General features: G+C 40.4%; 2 protein-coding genes across 5 annotated transcripts in view; one reads left to right on the top strand and one right to left on the bottom strand.

Moving 5' to 3' along the window:
* The window catches only part of rc3h1b (ring finger and CCCH-type domains 1b), a 24,030-nt gene extending 20,031 nt beyond the window's left edge, over window positions 1-3,999 (top strand). For all 3 annotated transcript variants that reach the window (XM_036596315.1, XM_036596319.1, XM_036596317.1), the window contains one exon: window positions 1-3,999. In XM_036596315.1, coding sequence (XP_036452208.1) covers window positions 1-163 — 163 coding nt within the window. In that variant the 3' untranslated portion in view covers window positions 164-3,999.
* Window positions 3,630-13,776, bottom strand: zgc:110366 (uncharacterized protein LOC550476 homolog). 2 transcript variants are annotated; one of them, XM_036596321.1, is made up of 8 exons: window positions 13,506-13,775; window positions 9,366-9,614; window positions 8,604-8,705; window positions 8,092-8,183; window positions 7,827-8,009; window positions 6,663-6,722; window positions 6,235-6,333; window positions 4,875-5,049 (listed from the first exon to the last, which is right to left on the bottom strand). In XM_036596321.1, exons 1-7 carry the CDS (start codon window positions 13,564-13,566, stop codon window positions 6,238-6,240), a joined length of 843 nt encoding a protein of 280 aa, XP_036452214.1. In that variant the 5' UTR covers window positions 13,567-13,775; the 3' UTR covers window positions 4,875-5,049; window positions 6,235-6,237. The 2 variants fall into 2 exon arrangements, with proteins under 2 accessions (XP_036452213.1, XP_036452214.1); XM_036596320.1 differs by lacking the exon at window positions 6,235-6,333 and having other exon boundaries at window positions 3,630-5,049; window positions 13,506-13,776.

The following is a 13,776-nucleotide window of genomic DNA, read 5'->3' as shown; positions in this document are numbered from 1 at the left end:
GGAGGTCTCAAATGGATCGAGCAGCATAGTGCCGGCCAGTAGCGTGGGCAGCTCTATGCTGTCTTTGACCAGTAAAACATCGTCACTCTCCCTTTCCTCTGGTGACCAAGCAGCAAGTGGCTCAGAGCTTCAGAAGAATGGTGTTGGTCACTCTTGCTCTTAAGAGTGCACACCCCTCCCACACACACACACACACACACACACACATACATACACACACACACACACACACCCACACACACACACACACACACACACACACACACCTGTACTTGAGATTCAGTAATTGGTGTTATTGACCAGCTGTGGAAAGAGTTAGCAATTTGAAGAGATTAGAGATCAGAAACTCTTTAAATTTGTGGACGGAACACATTGATATACACACACACACACACACACACACACACACACACACCTCTGCATGCTGTTACATGCATGCACAAACACAAACTTCTCTTTGTTTTATCTAGAAAAATGAGCAGTATCTGCCGTGATATGAATTTTCTTTCTTTTTGTTCTGTGAATGAGCTTTTTGTTTTTAAAATGACTTCTCATCGCCTGGAAACCAGGGCATCTGATTACGCTTTTCTTTTTTTCCCCCCCTCCTCTTTATTCCCTTTGGCGTGTATATTTAAATACCACCGATAAACCCAAAGCAAGCATGAAAAACAAAGGATAAAACAAACGTGAAGATTGGCAGCATAGGAAAAGAGAATGAAGCCGATTCTGTAGCACCTGGGCTCTTTCTCTTGACGGGCGACTGCAGTTGGGAGGCGTCGTGGCTTACGTACGGCATGAGGATCCTTATGCAGTTGGCCTGTGTTAAAACGCTTAACTCCCTTTCCCAAAAAAGTAAAATCTGTGCAGCCTTGAATATGATCTTACTGACCGGGCACAAAGTAGCATGGAGAGCCTTTTATCAATCCATTTTGTATGGACCATTACTACAGGTTTCCCCACAAGGTACAGCGCAATCGTGGCAGTGCATCGACGTGAGACGCGACAAGCTTCGAGCTCCAGCTCTGGCGGGAACACGGAGGTTAAAAGATAAGCAATCAGTTGTAAGATTTCATTTAATTTATGGTTTGGCTATAGAACTGTTCAGAATTTGTCAGTGGTAACGTGTCTAAAGCATTCTGTTTTATAGAATGCTTACAAATGTTAAAAAATGAGCACTTTTTCCATGTTTTTCTATGAGTGTGCTTTTTTTTTATTAGAAGAGAAAGAATGATACAGATCCTCGTGTTCCTCAGGGTTGGAGTTCGGTGGTTTAGAATGAAAAAAGATTTTTTTTTCTTCCCAGTGCCGCTTCCGTTTCATGCGATCGCAGCCTATTCGGAAATTCTTGTCAATTCTCCCTAACTTCTGTGAAGTTGCTTATTTGGGCTCCCCGGTCACATCTGCATATTCGGGTTAGCTGCTGCACAGAAACCCGTAGTAGGAGATGTCGTTTCAACAACAGCAGGCCTCGGATGGCGGGATGGTCGAGAGAAATTTCAGATACACTGGAGAAAACACCCAGACCTGATTACCAGACACAGGTGTTGTTTAGATTAAACAAGATCACCTAATCAGCGTCATCGGAAAGCGATTAGGCTTGTAAAATAGCTCTTTGTATCCTCACTTGATTTATTTTCGAATCGACTCTCCATGGAGACATTTATTCAGCTTATACCTGTATCACCTCGCTTTGACCTAATGTGTGTTTTTGCACATAATATATTCACTGACTATTTAAACAAACAAAAAGCGAAAAAAAATATATAATAATAAAGGATGCCCCAGAAAACGGAAAGATCAAGAAGCGGACAAGCTCTGAAGTCTTCCTATAGTGATGACATTCTTCACGTGTGAGATTTTGTTCTAGTCTCTTGAGACCGACTATGATATTAAGCTCCAATTTTGGGTGCAGCCTCTTAACGTGTACAACTGTGCTATAGCTGTCGTGTTATAGCTAATTTCTGTTATGATGACTTGTCATGGTCTTTTTTGTTTTGTTTTTGTTCTTGCTCGAGAAGAGCATGCAGCCTTTTTGAAAGCAATCGTCAAGATTGGACTCGAGCTTATGTGGACATGCAGAGATGAACGACCTTCCTTATGAGGTTCGGAGGGTCTAGTGATGTTCTAGTCGCCATACTTGACAAGCACTTTCTCGCCCGTAGCCACGCTGTCATCTCTCAGCGCGGAATTCTTACCTCCTCCCTCTTCTAGATTGAAAAAAACTGAATTCTTGAAAGGCAAAGGCTTCTTTCCTGATAGAAATTGCAAACTGCTTTTGACCTGGCGGTCATTTTGCATGATACAAATGAATCAAGTTGGGTTGGGTTCTTGAAATTAACCTAACGTCCCTCGTAACAGTGTCCCTGGCCAAGGTCTACGTCTTGCCCACCGGCTTTGGTCTCTGCATCAAGGCTTCGCCAGAGTCTGTGAATAGATGCATTTTACATCCATGATCTACATGGGGTTGAACCTCCATCCACTTAGTAAATGCATCTACGACTTTGTAACCGAATCTGCTTCTCTTACTGCAAATACTGAGCTTCTCATTTTATGGCCCACTGTAACGGGAGGACGTCGCATGTCCACTGAATTCATTTCGTGTTGAAAGCTAAGACAGCTGAGGAGGTAGAAACCTCAAAAGAACCCCGCTTAGAACATCTGCTGGAATGCAAAACTTGCTGCTCTTAAGTTTGACAAGGTGAACTTAAGGAGTAACCTGTATCGACTCTGCTAAGCTTTGTTTTCTGCGTGCTATGAGAATAAAAATGGAATATATTAACTTGCATGGCTGCTCCTGACAGCGCGCAGTATTCCTCACTGCAGTCAGGTTAAGTCTTTCCAACTGATTGCCAAAATTTAAACCACTGGAGCTCACCCTAAGGCCGCTCCGGTCGCCATTAGCATTGGGTTTTGCTTGGCTTGGCTGCTGTTCAGGCGACACGACTAGCATGATGAGCGCTAACCTGTTTTGCAATGCTAATTGCAGCTAAAAACGGTTAAAACTATCCAGAGCATGCCACATTGACGGCGTTTAGCAGGTTTTTTTTTTGTGTGTGCATGTAGCGCCCCAGTCAGCATTTTGACACTGGCGCACTGCTAGGATGATAATTTTATTTTAACCTCTGGAATATATGGGAATGTGCTATATGTATTTAATATTTGTCAGCGATTTGGCACTTGCTTGGGTGCCCTAGTTTCTTTTTTTTCCTTTTTTTTTTCTCTCCCCTTTATTTTGTTAATAATCAGTGATCTCACTGAGGTAATAACTTTTGCTTGGATTTTTTTTTTGTATGTTGTTTTACAAATGAAATCATGTTGCCCATCCACATATAGCCACTAAAAAAGGCCTACGACTCATTTACATCTTTAAAAAGCTTTGTGCATGTGTTATTTTCTTTTTTTTTTTTCTCCCCCCAGCAGAGAAGTCACAGCGTAATGTGATTTTCTTTGAGAATGGGTCTGTTCTTAATGGATGATATTCATTTCTCTACCTGGATTGTGTCTGTTTTGAGCGGACCTGTAGCATTCATTTAAATGAAAAGGCAAATTAACTCATTTTTGAACCTTAACACTGTTATGGCTGTGTCTATTTTCTTTTTATTCCTAACTTTTTTGGGAAATGTAATGGCTTTTTTATGATTACTTCCAAGTCGTCTTGTAAAATCTCTTAAATTAAGGTACAGGCTTGATTTCAACAAGGAAAGGTTTTATATATAAATATAGATTATACTCCATTAAGGAATGTTTAGAACCATCTTACTCCAATGTGGATGTAGCCATTATTACGCCATTTTATGACTTTGTAAAACAATTCACTGTGTGAAAATTGGTTTGCATTTTTTGTATAATACAATCTGCTTTTTTGTTTGTTTGAGAGGTGAAACTGGAAGCTGGAGGATGAGGAATTAAAAAAAAAAAACCTGTGATATTAAAGAAAAATGTAACTTGTGTACAACAGTGATTCTAAATGAGAGGGATGGATTAAATATTGACACTTAACTCGTATCAGCGTGGATTTATTTTATAATTATTCACAAAATTAAAATTTTACCCTGTATTAAAATACACAAATAACAATTGTATATAATTGTATACTTTTAAAATTGAGTAGTGTTTCAAGAAGCCAGCTTCTTGATAGAAATTGAGCAGTATTTGAAGACTTTAATTCCAAAATGCTGTTTTGCCATTTTTAACAAGGTTTTAAAATGAGTAACAGCTGATGTATAATGGTAAATACGTTTTACCATGAGTGGGGCTCAGTCTTCAGTGAGTTTTGGAACGAAACCCTTCAATTACAGTTATTTAGAATCATAATAGACGAATAACAGATACAGTGTGGGACACTAGTAAAGTTCAGTGTGAATGGGAAATAATAATCCATCTTCCTTCTGTATTGGGATGTTTGTTAATGAAGCACCGTTTCAGGGAGGGTCTCTGAGCTAGCTGAGCTTTGGCTCTCTATGATTGGAGGAGGTGAAACATTATTGGTTAATATTTTTCCCACCCGCTGGTGCGCTCGGACAATCAAAGATCAGATGTTCTCAAGGTAGACAGGACTTGTCTTTTAATTTGGTATGAACAATCGTGCTTAATATGAACTATTTAGAGGATAAAGAGCACAAAATCGAGTGACTGCTGTTGGAGTGACATCCAGAATCGTCAAACACGTTTTGTAGCACTGGCAGCCTGTTAGCCATTGCTGAGCCACTTTCGTGTGTAGTTTTCTTCAGTATTTCCTGGTTCTGAGTTAGTAGCACAGCATATGGAAACAAGAAACCATAACTTAACCAGCGTGGAACAGCACAGTATAACCCTGAGAACCATTTGGTGAAAAGAGACAGCGGAAAAAAGGCCTTTGATATTGTTAAATTATAGCCTCTTTTCTCATTCGGTGACATGATTATGACCGGACCTGTATCGTGTATATTTAGCCCTAATTTGCCCTCGTTATCCTTTCCAGAGAGGGTAACTGAGATGAATTAACTTTTTATTAGTGTGTAGTTGCCCAATACTCTCCATGTCCTCTTCTGATAGCGTGAACCCAAAAACCTGTAGACAAAAGAGGAACATATGGATCAGTCACATGGAGCTCAGCAGCACAGACTTCTGACAGCAGTAAGGAGACATCAATTAATAAATGGCCAATCAGAAACTGATCTTGATTTATACAGGTTTCATTGATGGTTTTACCACATTAAAAGGGATTCAACCATTTTTTTTTCTTTTTTTTTATTTACAGTTTGTTAATAATTTAAAGACATAAGTCATTCAGAGTGGTTTGATCTGGAATTCTAGACAAAATTACTGAGCCACAATTGTTCATAGTGCTGGTGATAGGAACCAGATGTCTGAAGAGTATACATGAAATGGTTAGAAATATGCTGACTGATAGCTGAGACACTGTTTTATATGATTGTTTTGAGGTTTGAGGCTTTTGGACTAAAACGTTTTTAAAAAGCCAAAATAGTCACCAAAGATTTTTTTCCCGGATTTTCCACTATTTTACCATCATTAACATAACATAAAAACTCAGAACACCCGTGTAGGTTCACTGGTGGTTTTGGATAGTAAATGTATATATTTGTGTTGTAGACATGGTGACCCCTGGTTCCCATCAGCACCACTGTAAAGAAGTCTGTAGATTTCTCTATAATGACCCATTTCACATCAAATCACTCTGAATGACTTGAATTATGCATAGATTTTGAAACAACAGTGCAATTATTTCAGCAGCAGTTTGGTAGAATGAATTCTGGCAGGGGAAAAAATAGTTGATGCCATTAATGTGGCTCTGCATATCGTCACTGCTGGAACAAAACGTATCTCCTGTTTTGTCATATATATATATATATATATATATATATAAATTTACAGATTTTTTTTTACATAATTTGAAAATACAACCTGCCAAATATGCTTTGTCAAAAAATTTCAGGACAAATGAACCAACAGAAATGGCCCAAAGTGACGCAGAATAAAATAATGTTACATTGACTTAGAAAGCTTTTTCATCTTCTCCTGTAAAGTTACTTTTTTGGAGATATGAAGTTTTGTTCTGAAAGCAACAATATGCACTGTTGAGATGGATGAATATTTGATTGAAAGGAATATCTGTTAATGTATCTGATATGAAAATGATGATGGGATCATGTCTATTTATAGGCAACACATGCATGCAACATGCATTTTTGGGTGACGTATGTTGTGATGGAGGCCAGTTCACAGTACACACACCAGTCATTCCACATGTGTTGGGTCCCAGCTCACATGCCTCCCATCATGCAATGCTCTCAGAGCAGCCATGTCTTTGTCTTCCAGTTGGAATCCAAACACCTGCACACGCAGAGGCAGTCTCAGAAAACAAATCTTGGAAATGCTGCGTCATTGAGCTTTAAATGGCTTATTGAGGGTCGGCATGTGTGAGTCAACCAACTCATCGGCTTAGATCTGCTGCCAAGAGAAAGACGCCAACTTCCCATACAGGAATCTTTTTTTTTACTTCATAAGTTTGGTTTATGCATGAGTAGAACAGAGGCCTTCAACTCGTGTTTGTGAGAAGGACCAGCCAGTGCTGCTTCTATAGCACTTGAAAACCTAAGCAGTTGGAAAAGCTGGAATAGGACTGTGTGGGAAAACATCTGGAGTATGAGTTCAAAACTTACTTGGCAGTTTTCGGAAATCCTCTGCGGCTTGGTGGACTTTGGGATTGTGATGACCCCATTCTGCAAAGAAATGAAATGGACAGAGGAGACCCGTCGTGTGAGATGGAGAATGTTTAACTACAATTAAAAATGCTTAACCAGACTGGAACCCTCAGGACCTTCTGGGCTCTTTTACTGCCCTCTTGTGGCTCCAGAGCAGAATTAGAATTTTAGATTTGTAGGTAAAAATAAAATAATCCTCCTTTGCAGTAAAATAAAACTCTGCTGATCGTTCAACACAGTTTTAACAATAAATGGTCTTAAACGCTGGAGTTCATGTAGCCTATATCTACTAATGCTGGTCACCACAGCAACACAGACAACAGCTAATAAAAAGGCAAGGAGAAAGATTTAAGACAAACATCGATGATTTGGAGACAATTGGATTTATTTGCGTTTATAATCACTCTGGCTGGTTTCCTGATACATTTAATCTGCAACGAGAAACTGACAAACGCTAAAAAGTCGTGAAGCTTATATTCTTGTTCGAATTTTCTCTTTCCACCGTGAATGGTGCAGCAGTTAAATTTGGGCCTCAGGCCCCATTTAAGGTGGAACATGAAATTTAGAACAAGAAGCTGACGAATGAGAAGCGACTTGAGCCTTGTAAAAAGTTGAACATTGAGAGTCATTTTACAAGAAATTAGTTCACTTTTGAGGAAAAGTTTCCTGCTGGAGATGCGAGAAAAATGGCTATAGCTGAGCTAAAACTTAAAGCAGAGCAAAGTAAGTCTGCATTTTCATCTATATATTTAGCCTACACTAGTACTTTAACACAAACTGAGACATATTTACAGCCAAGATAGTAAAATGGACATAAAATGTTGTGGCTACCAAAGTGGTGTGATTTTTGTTGAAAGGACAAAATGGCTCTTCTTAACATTTGGGTTGGTGACCTCTGGGTTAGGACTTCAGGAGCTGAACAAAAGACCTTACCATTAAAATTAACTACTAATGGAATTAGAAACCAACAGTGGAATTAAACAATCATGTTTTGATTTACCATCAAGCTCTACACCAGGACTCTTTACCGAGTCCACTTATAAGTGCAGCTAAAAGGTTTCCATAGAACACCCATTTTGGGACACTTGTTGTATAATAAGTTGGTCCTCCATTGTACTTCACCTGAATGCTCCAGCGGATGCAGATCTGGGAGGCACTGCGGCTGTACTTCTTCGCCAGCTCCAGGATGAGTGGATGGGTGAGGGCCTGGCCCTTGGCTAGAGGGCAATAGCCCTCAAATGCTATGCCCTCCTTGCGGCAGTACTCTACCAGCTCCCATGGTTGCTGGAAGGGGTGGAACTCGACCTGAAAAAGGAGCAAAACATGATCAGACCAGCTTGTTGGACAGTGTCATTTACTTTAAGAGTAACCTGCTAAAGATTCACACCTGGTTAACATGAGGCACCACTCCACAGTCTTCTTTCAGCTCCTCGAGATGTGGGATGAGGAAGTTACTCACACCAATAGCACGACATAATCCTACAAAATTTGAAAATGTGCTCAAAAGAAACTCCACATCAGTGATTGGGGTACTTTCCTGTTATTTTTTTTGGGTTCATCTATTAGACGACTATTTACTCGGAGCCAGAGCAAGCTTGAAGCGTGAAGCTTAGACCATGGCTACCCAAAACGTGGCCTATGAGGATGTTTGATTTGGCCGGCCAAAAAAGTATCCTAGATACCAAGACTGAGAACCATGTTCTAGACCACTGCTCACCAACCCTCCTGCTGAAGATCCACCTTCTTTACAACTAATCTGCTACACCTACTCCAACTAATCAGTCTCTTCTGAAGACCTTGATCAGTTGTGAAGACCAGTAATAGATCAGGGTTGGAGCTGAAGTCTGAAGGTTGGTAGATCTCCAGAAGAATGGTTGGTAAGTATGACAACATCTTCACCTTCATCGCACAGGTCCTCCAGCGCTCTCCACGTCTCTGCTCGAACTTCTCTGTTGGAGCGGCCGGAGATCATGCAGTCAGGCCAGTGCATTAGATACAAGTCTGTGAGGAAGACTGGCATCAGATTATAATGTCCTGCAAGGCATGAGTTCAGGAGGCCAATGCAAATACTTGCTTGGCCAATTCCAACTAGCAAAAATCAAAAGTAAAGGTGCATTTAGACAGTCCTTGTAAACTTCAAAAGTTCTAAGTTTACCAAAGGAAACTGACAAAGCTGTAAATAAAAGCGGTACACTGACAAATTCCATGTTACCATGTTATGTATGAGCAGCCAGTACATTCTAAGATTGCATAACACCGCCTGAATGTGTACCAAGTTGGAAAATACTTCTTTTTGTGTTGAATCACCTTATTCTTATACTAAAAGTTACCAATACCAATATAGAAACCTTGAGTATTGACCAATACTGACACCGACCCAATGTTTTTCCTTGAAAAACAATTTTGCTTTGTTATTAAATCCTTAAAAGTGAGCATTTTCTTGGGGTTTGCAACAAAATAAGATAACTAATTATCAGTGCTTCAGCTGATGTTATTGGTCTACCAATATATAGGTATACAAAATGTAGCAACCATACATTTTTGATAAATTTACTAGTTGCTTATGACCAACTGAAAACAAACAAGTTCTAGTTACAATTTGTGACCATTTTCCAACTTGACGAGCTGGCAACGACCAAACACACTGCAACATATATTTACCTAAATACTCCACTCCAAGCCTGGCAGCAGAGGCCCTGCAGGCCTCCTTGGCACTCTGGTACCCATAGTCCCCTGGCCACAGCTTAGTAGTGATCCAAATGTCCTCACGTGGTACTCTGCTCTCCGACAAGGACCTGGCCAAGGCCTCTTCACATCCGTACCTTTTGGCTGTGTCTATGTGCCTGATGCCACACTCCTGGACAGCGTAGACCACTGCTTCATGGGAGTATCCACCATCATGTGACGTCCCTGGACAGAGGAAGCCAAAGAGACAGACAGGAATGACAAGTAAGTAATTTATGAGAGCAAACGGTTAGGCAAACAAATTCATGTCTTTTTTTTTTCAAAATATAAAAATTGCAGCATTAACTAGGTTTCAATTTTTAATATCTCATCTTTGAGAGAAAATCAAGCTCCACTCTTGCTTCACATCAAGTGTTTCTTCCCACCCAGCTTCTTGTAGTGACAAGAAAAGAACTCATCACTACAAGAAGCTTTTACTGAGAAAAGCAAGTAGACAAAAAGGAAGAAAATGTACAAATCAAAGAAGCAACTGGAGTTGCTGGAACAACTGACTGACCACTCAAGTCCAGACCTCAACATCATTGCATATGTTTGGCATTACTAAGATTGAGAGAAGCAGAAAATGCAACCAACTTGTACGACTGAACTTTGGAACTGGGGAAAATATCCCTCCAGGTTACTTTAACTGAACTAAATACTGAAAAAGTTAATATATTTAGTTTTGTGCGTAGAGGCTGACGTAAGTAGCTGATAGGCCAAGCCATGGTGACGAATAATTGACAGAGTGGCAGCATATAAATGCTAAATAAAATAAAAAGTGGCCCAAGTACTGACTCCTGTGGAACACCACGGTAGTTGTGAATGATTACATCCCATTAGCTCTCAAAAACTGCTGTCGATTACTCGTATAAGACTGTTCAATGAGCATCTATGAACACAGAAACTGAAGTTTCTGAAAAAAAAAGAACAGAAAGAAATTAAACCCAAAAAAGGGGACTTAGGGGACTAAATGTGCAGGATTTAAATAGATCTGAGGAAAATAAAGTATAAATTTCTGAAAAATGGAAACAGAACTAATTACTTTCGTCCTCTGATGTGTGAAATACAAAACAGATGACCATGAAGGAACCAGAGGCAGAGAACAATGCTTGTCCACAAATTTGACCACACTGGCATCTGGGTCCTTTAATTTAAACCAGTCTTAGATCATCCGAGTGAGTGTAAACATTACCAGGGTTCCCTTTCTCTTTAGGAAATCACTTTCCAGAAGTTCTATACATGACAGCTTCTGAAAAAAGGTCATATTAGAATTAGATTTGCACCTTCCAACATCCTTATATCAGAATTCCACTAGGTTTCTGCATAATTAAATAGCTGAAGCCCCCTTCAACATAGTTTTAAATGTTTAACATTCTGTTTTAATAGTAAGGATATGCTGTATAAAAACATTTACCAGTGTGATATTCAAAAATTATCTAGAAAATAATACAATTTAATTGTATATAAACGCTCCAGAGATTCCGAGCTGCTGCCTGTGTGGGCGTGTCAGAATGATTGACAGTGGTGTCTACAGACAACGTGAACATTCAGGCTCCAGTGGCAGTGATAGGTGACTTGCGGTTCAGCCCTACACATTTGATCCCCCCTGCAGGAAAATAGACCACTTCACTTTTTCAGCTGCCCCCTGAACAGTGAATAAAAAGTACCAGTACTGAGTGCTGATTGGTTAGAGTTACTGCTACTGAGTGCTGACTGGTTAGAGTTACTGCTACTGAGTGCTGACTGGTTAGAGTTACTGCTACTGAGTGCTGATTGGTTAGAGTTACTGCTACTGAGTGCTGACTGGTTAGAGTTACTGCTACTGAGTGCTGATTGGTTAGAGTTACTGCTACTGAATGCTAATTGGTTAAAGTTACCGCTACTGAGTGCTGACTGGTTAGAGTTACCGCTACTGAGTGCTAACTGGTTAAAGTTACCGCTACTGAGTGCTAATGGGTTAAAGTTACCGCTACTGAGTGCTGATTGGTTAAAGTTACAGCTACTGAGTGCTGACTGGTTAAAGTTACTGCTACTGAGTGCTGATTGGTTAGAGTTACTGCTACTGAGTGCTGACTGGTTAGAGTTACTGCTACTGAGTGCTAACTGGTTAGAGTTACTGCTACTGAGTGCTGATTGGTTAAAGTTACTGCTACTGAGTGCTGATTGGTTAGAGTTACTGCTACTGAGTGCTGATTGGTTAGAGTTACTGCTACTGAGTGCTGACTGGTTAGAGTTACTGCTACTGAGTGCTGACTGGTTAGAGTTACTGCTACTGAGTGCTGACTGGTTAGAGTTACTGCTACTGAGTGCTGATTGGTTAGAGTTACTGCTACTGAGTGCTGATTGGTTAGAGTTACTGCTACTGAGTGCTGATTGGTTAGAGTTACTACTACTGAGTGCTGACTGGTTAAAGTTACTGCTACTGAGTGCTGATCAGTTTGCAGTACTGATACTGAGTCGTTTGCGCCCACTGACATCATAAGCGCTGTTATAATTAAGCAATAGAACATGAGAGGGAGTGTGTTATAACGGCTGTGATTTGGTCGTAGATCATCACAGCCGTGATGTTATTCGTGATAACAGACTCCCTCTCGTGTTCTTTTGCTTTTACACAACAGCTAAATAAATAAAGTAAGAAATAAATAAACTGGGCCGTGAACGTGGCAAATGTTTAACTGTTAGCAGTTCCTTCCGCTAAATTATAGTTCCTTAATAAGCAGCTTGTTGCTACGTCAGAGTAACGAACTCCGCTCACTCTGCTCAGTCTGCTGTAAGCCTCGCCTTTTAAAGTTCGGACTGAGCCATAAAACTGCCGGAATATCAAGTTTAGCTCAGTTTTGTCAGCTTTTGCCAGGTCAGTATTGATGTTGTTTTGTTCCAGGCAGTCTGTAAAGCATCTTACAGCCCATTTAGTTTGGCGAATGGTGTTGGGTTCATTTCTGGCTGATTCCAGGTTGTTTAGCTGTTCTTCTGTCACAGCTGCCGACTGAAAAGCTGCTCAGTGGTGATGACAGTTTGGGAATTTAGTGTAGTCTGACCAAATCGGCTGTCGGTCAAATGTGATCTTAAAAGTGTCCATTTTCTGTTTGTGGCAAAGTAAGGAGTAAAACCGTTCAAATGGCTCGAGCATCTCCTATCAAAGTCGTTGCTTAGCAACAGCGTCTCAGCGGAGTGATACAGTGTGTGTGAAAAAAACGTGATGTTATGGTGAAATAACAGCACAGTTAGAACGCTTCTCAACCAATCAGCTCGCACGGCCGGAACTAACTGTTGTATAAAGTCCTATAACTCAAGTTCAAAAGTGCTCAAAACAAAACAGCAGTGTTAAAATGTTTATGCTGTTCTGTGCTCAGGAAATAAATGCATTCTTCTATATAAAAAAGTTCAAGCATTTAAAAACTTTTTTTTTGCTCAAACGTGCCATATTAACCCATTCATTTTGGACTCACTCGGGAGCGCCCTCTAGCGTACCCAGCAGACATTACTGAGTGACTTAGTCACTACTCCTTACTCTCATTCTCTGGTAATAACACCAAATGGTATTTTCATGCTTCAGCAGTGGGACAATATCTGTATTTCACGTTTCGTAAACCAGCAGTGAGTGTTTTCAGTCCAAACGTGTAGGAGCAAAGTATCACTGACGAGTCTTGGTAGGATAATTTTATTATTTACTGTATTACTGTGAGATATTTAAAGTGGTAAGTGGTACATAAGGGTTACCACTTTCTCTGTTATTCTGTCTGGATTAACACAGGAACCAAACACACTTCCAGTTAACCTAAAACACAACGAGGCTGAAGAAAGCGGCTTCTTACTATTGGAATTTTCCGCTCCACCTTAAATGGTGCAGCTACGTTACAGCGGCTGCTGCACCATTTAAGGTGGAACTTGAGATTCGTCAAAACAACGACAATTCAGGGAACTTAAGAAGTTAAAACTGCTGTTCAGTGGTGGTATCAACCCATACCTCGCATTTAGGTCCATGTGTGGCTAAATATCTCCTGTTGTTCGGCGTCTAAGTGAATATTTCGATAAAAGTGTCCAGTGTAAGTGAAAAAGTGCTCCGCTGTTACTCACCCAGCCCCAGTGCTGGAATACTGAGGCCGTTGGAGAGCCGCACGGCCGGACACCGCTGCATGGAAGCAGCCGTTAAAAAGCCGAAATCACAGTCCCGTGATTTATGTGATCTTCTTTAACTGCTTTTTTAATCTTTCGGACATAAGTCGCTGTAAACTACTGAACGGTTAAGAACGAGCTGTGTTAAACTCCTTTAGGGCACCTCCAGCCATTCTGCCCTGCTCCAAACCGAGGTTTGGCTGTGTCTCAAATCGAGCCTTAGTTCCAAATT

This window comes from Colossoma macropomum, unplaced genomic scaffold (genome assembly GCF_904425465.1).
Source record: "Colossoma macropomum unplaced genomic scaffold, Colossoma_macropomum, whole genome shotgun sequence".
NCBI lineage: Eukaryota > Metazoa > Chordata > Actinopteri > Characiformes > Serrasalmidae > Colossoma > Colossoma macropomum.
This window is presented reverse-complemented; position numbering and strand designations above follow the sequence as displayed.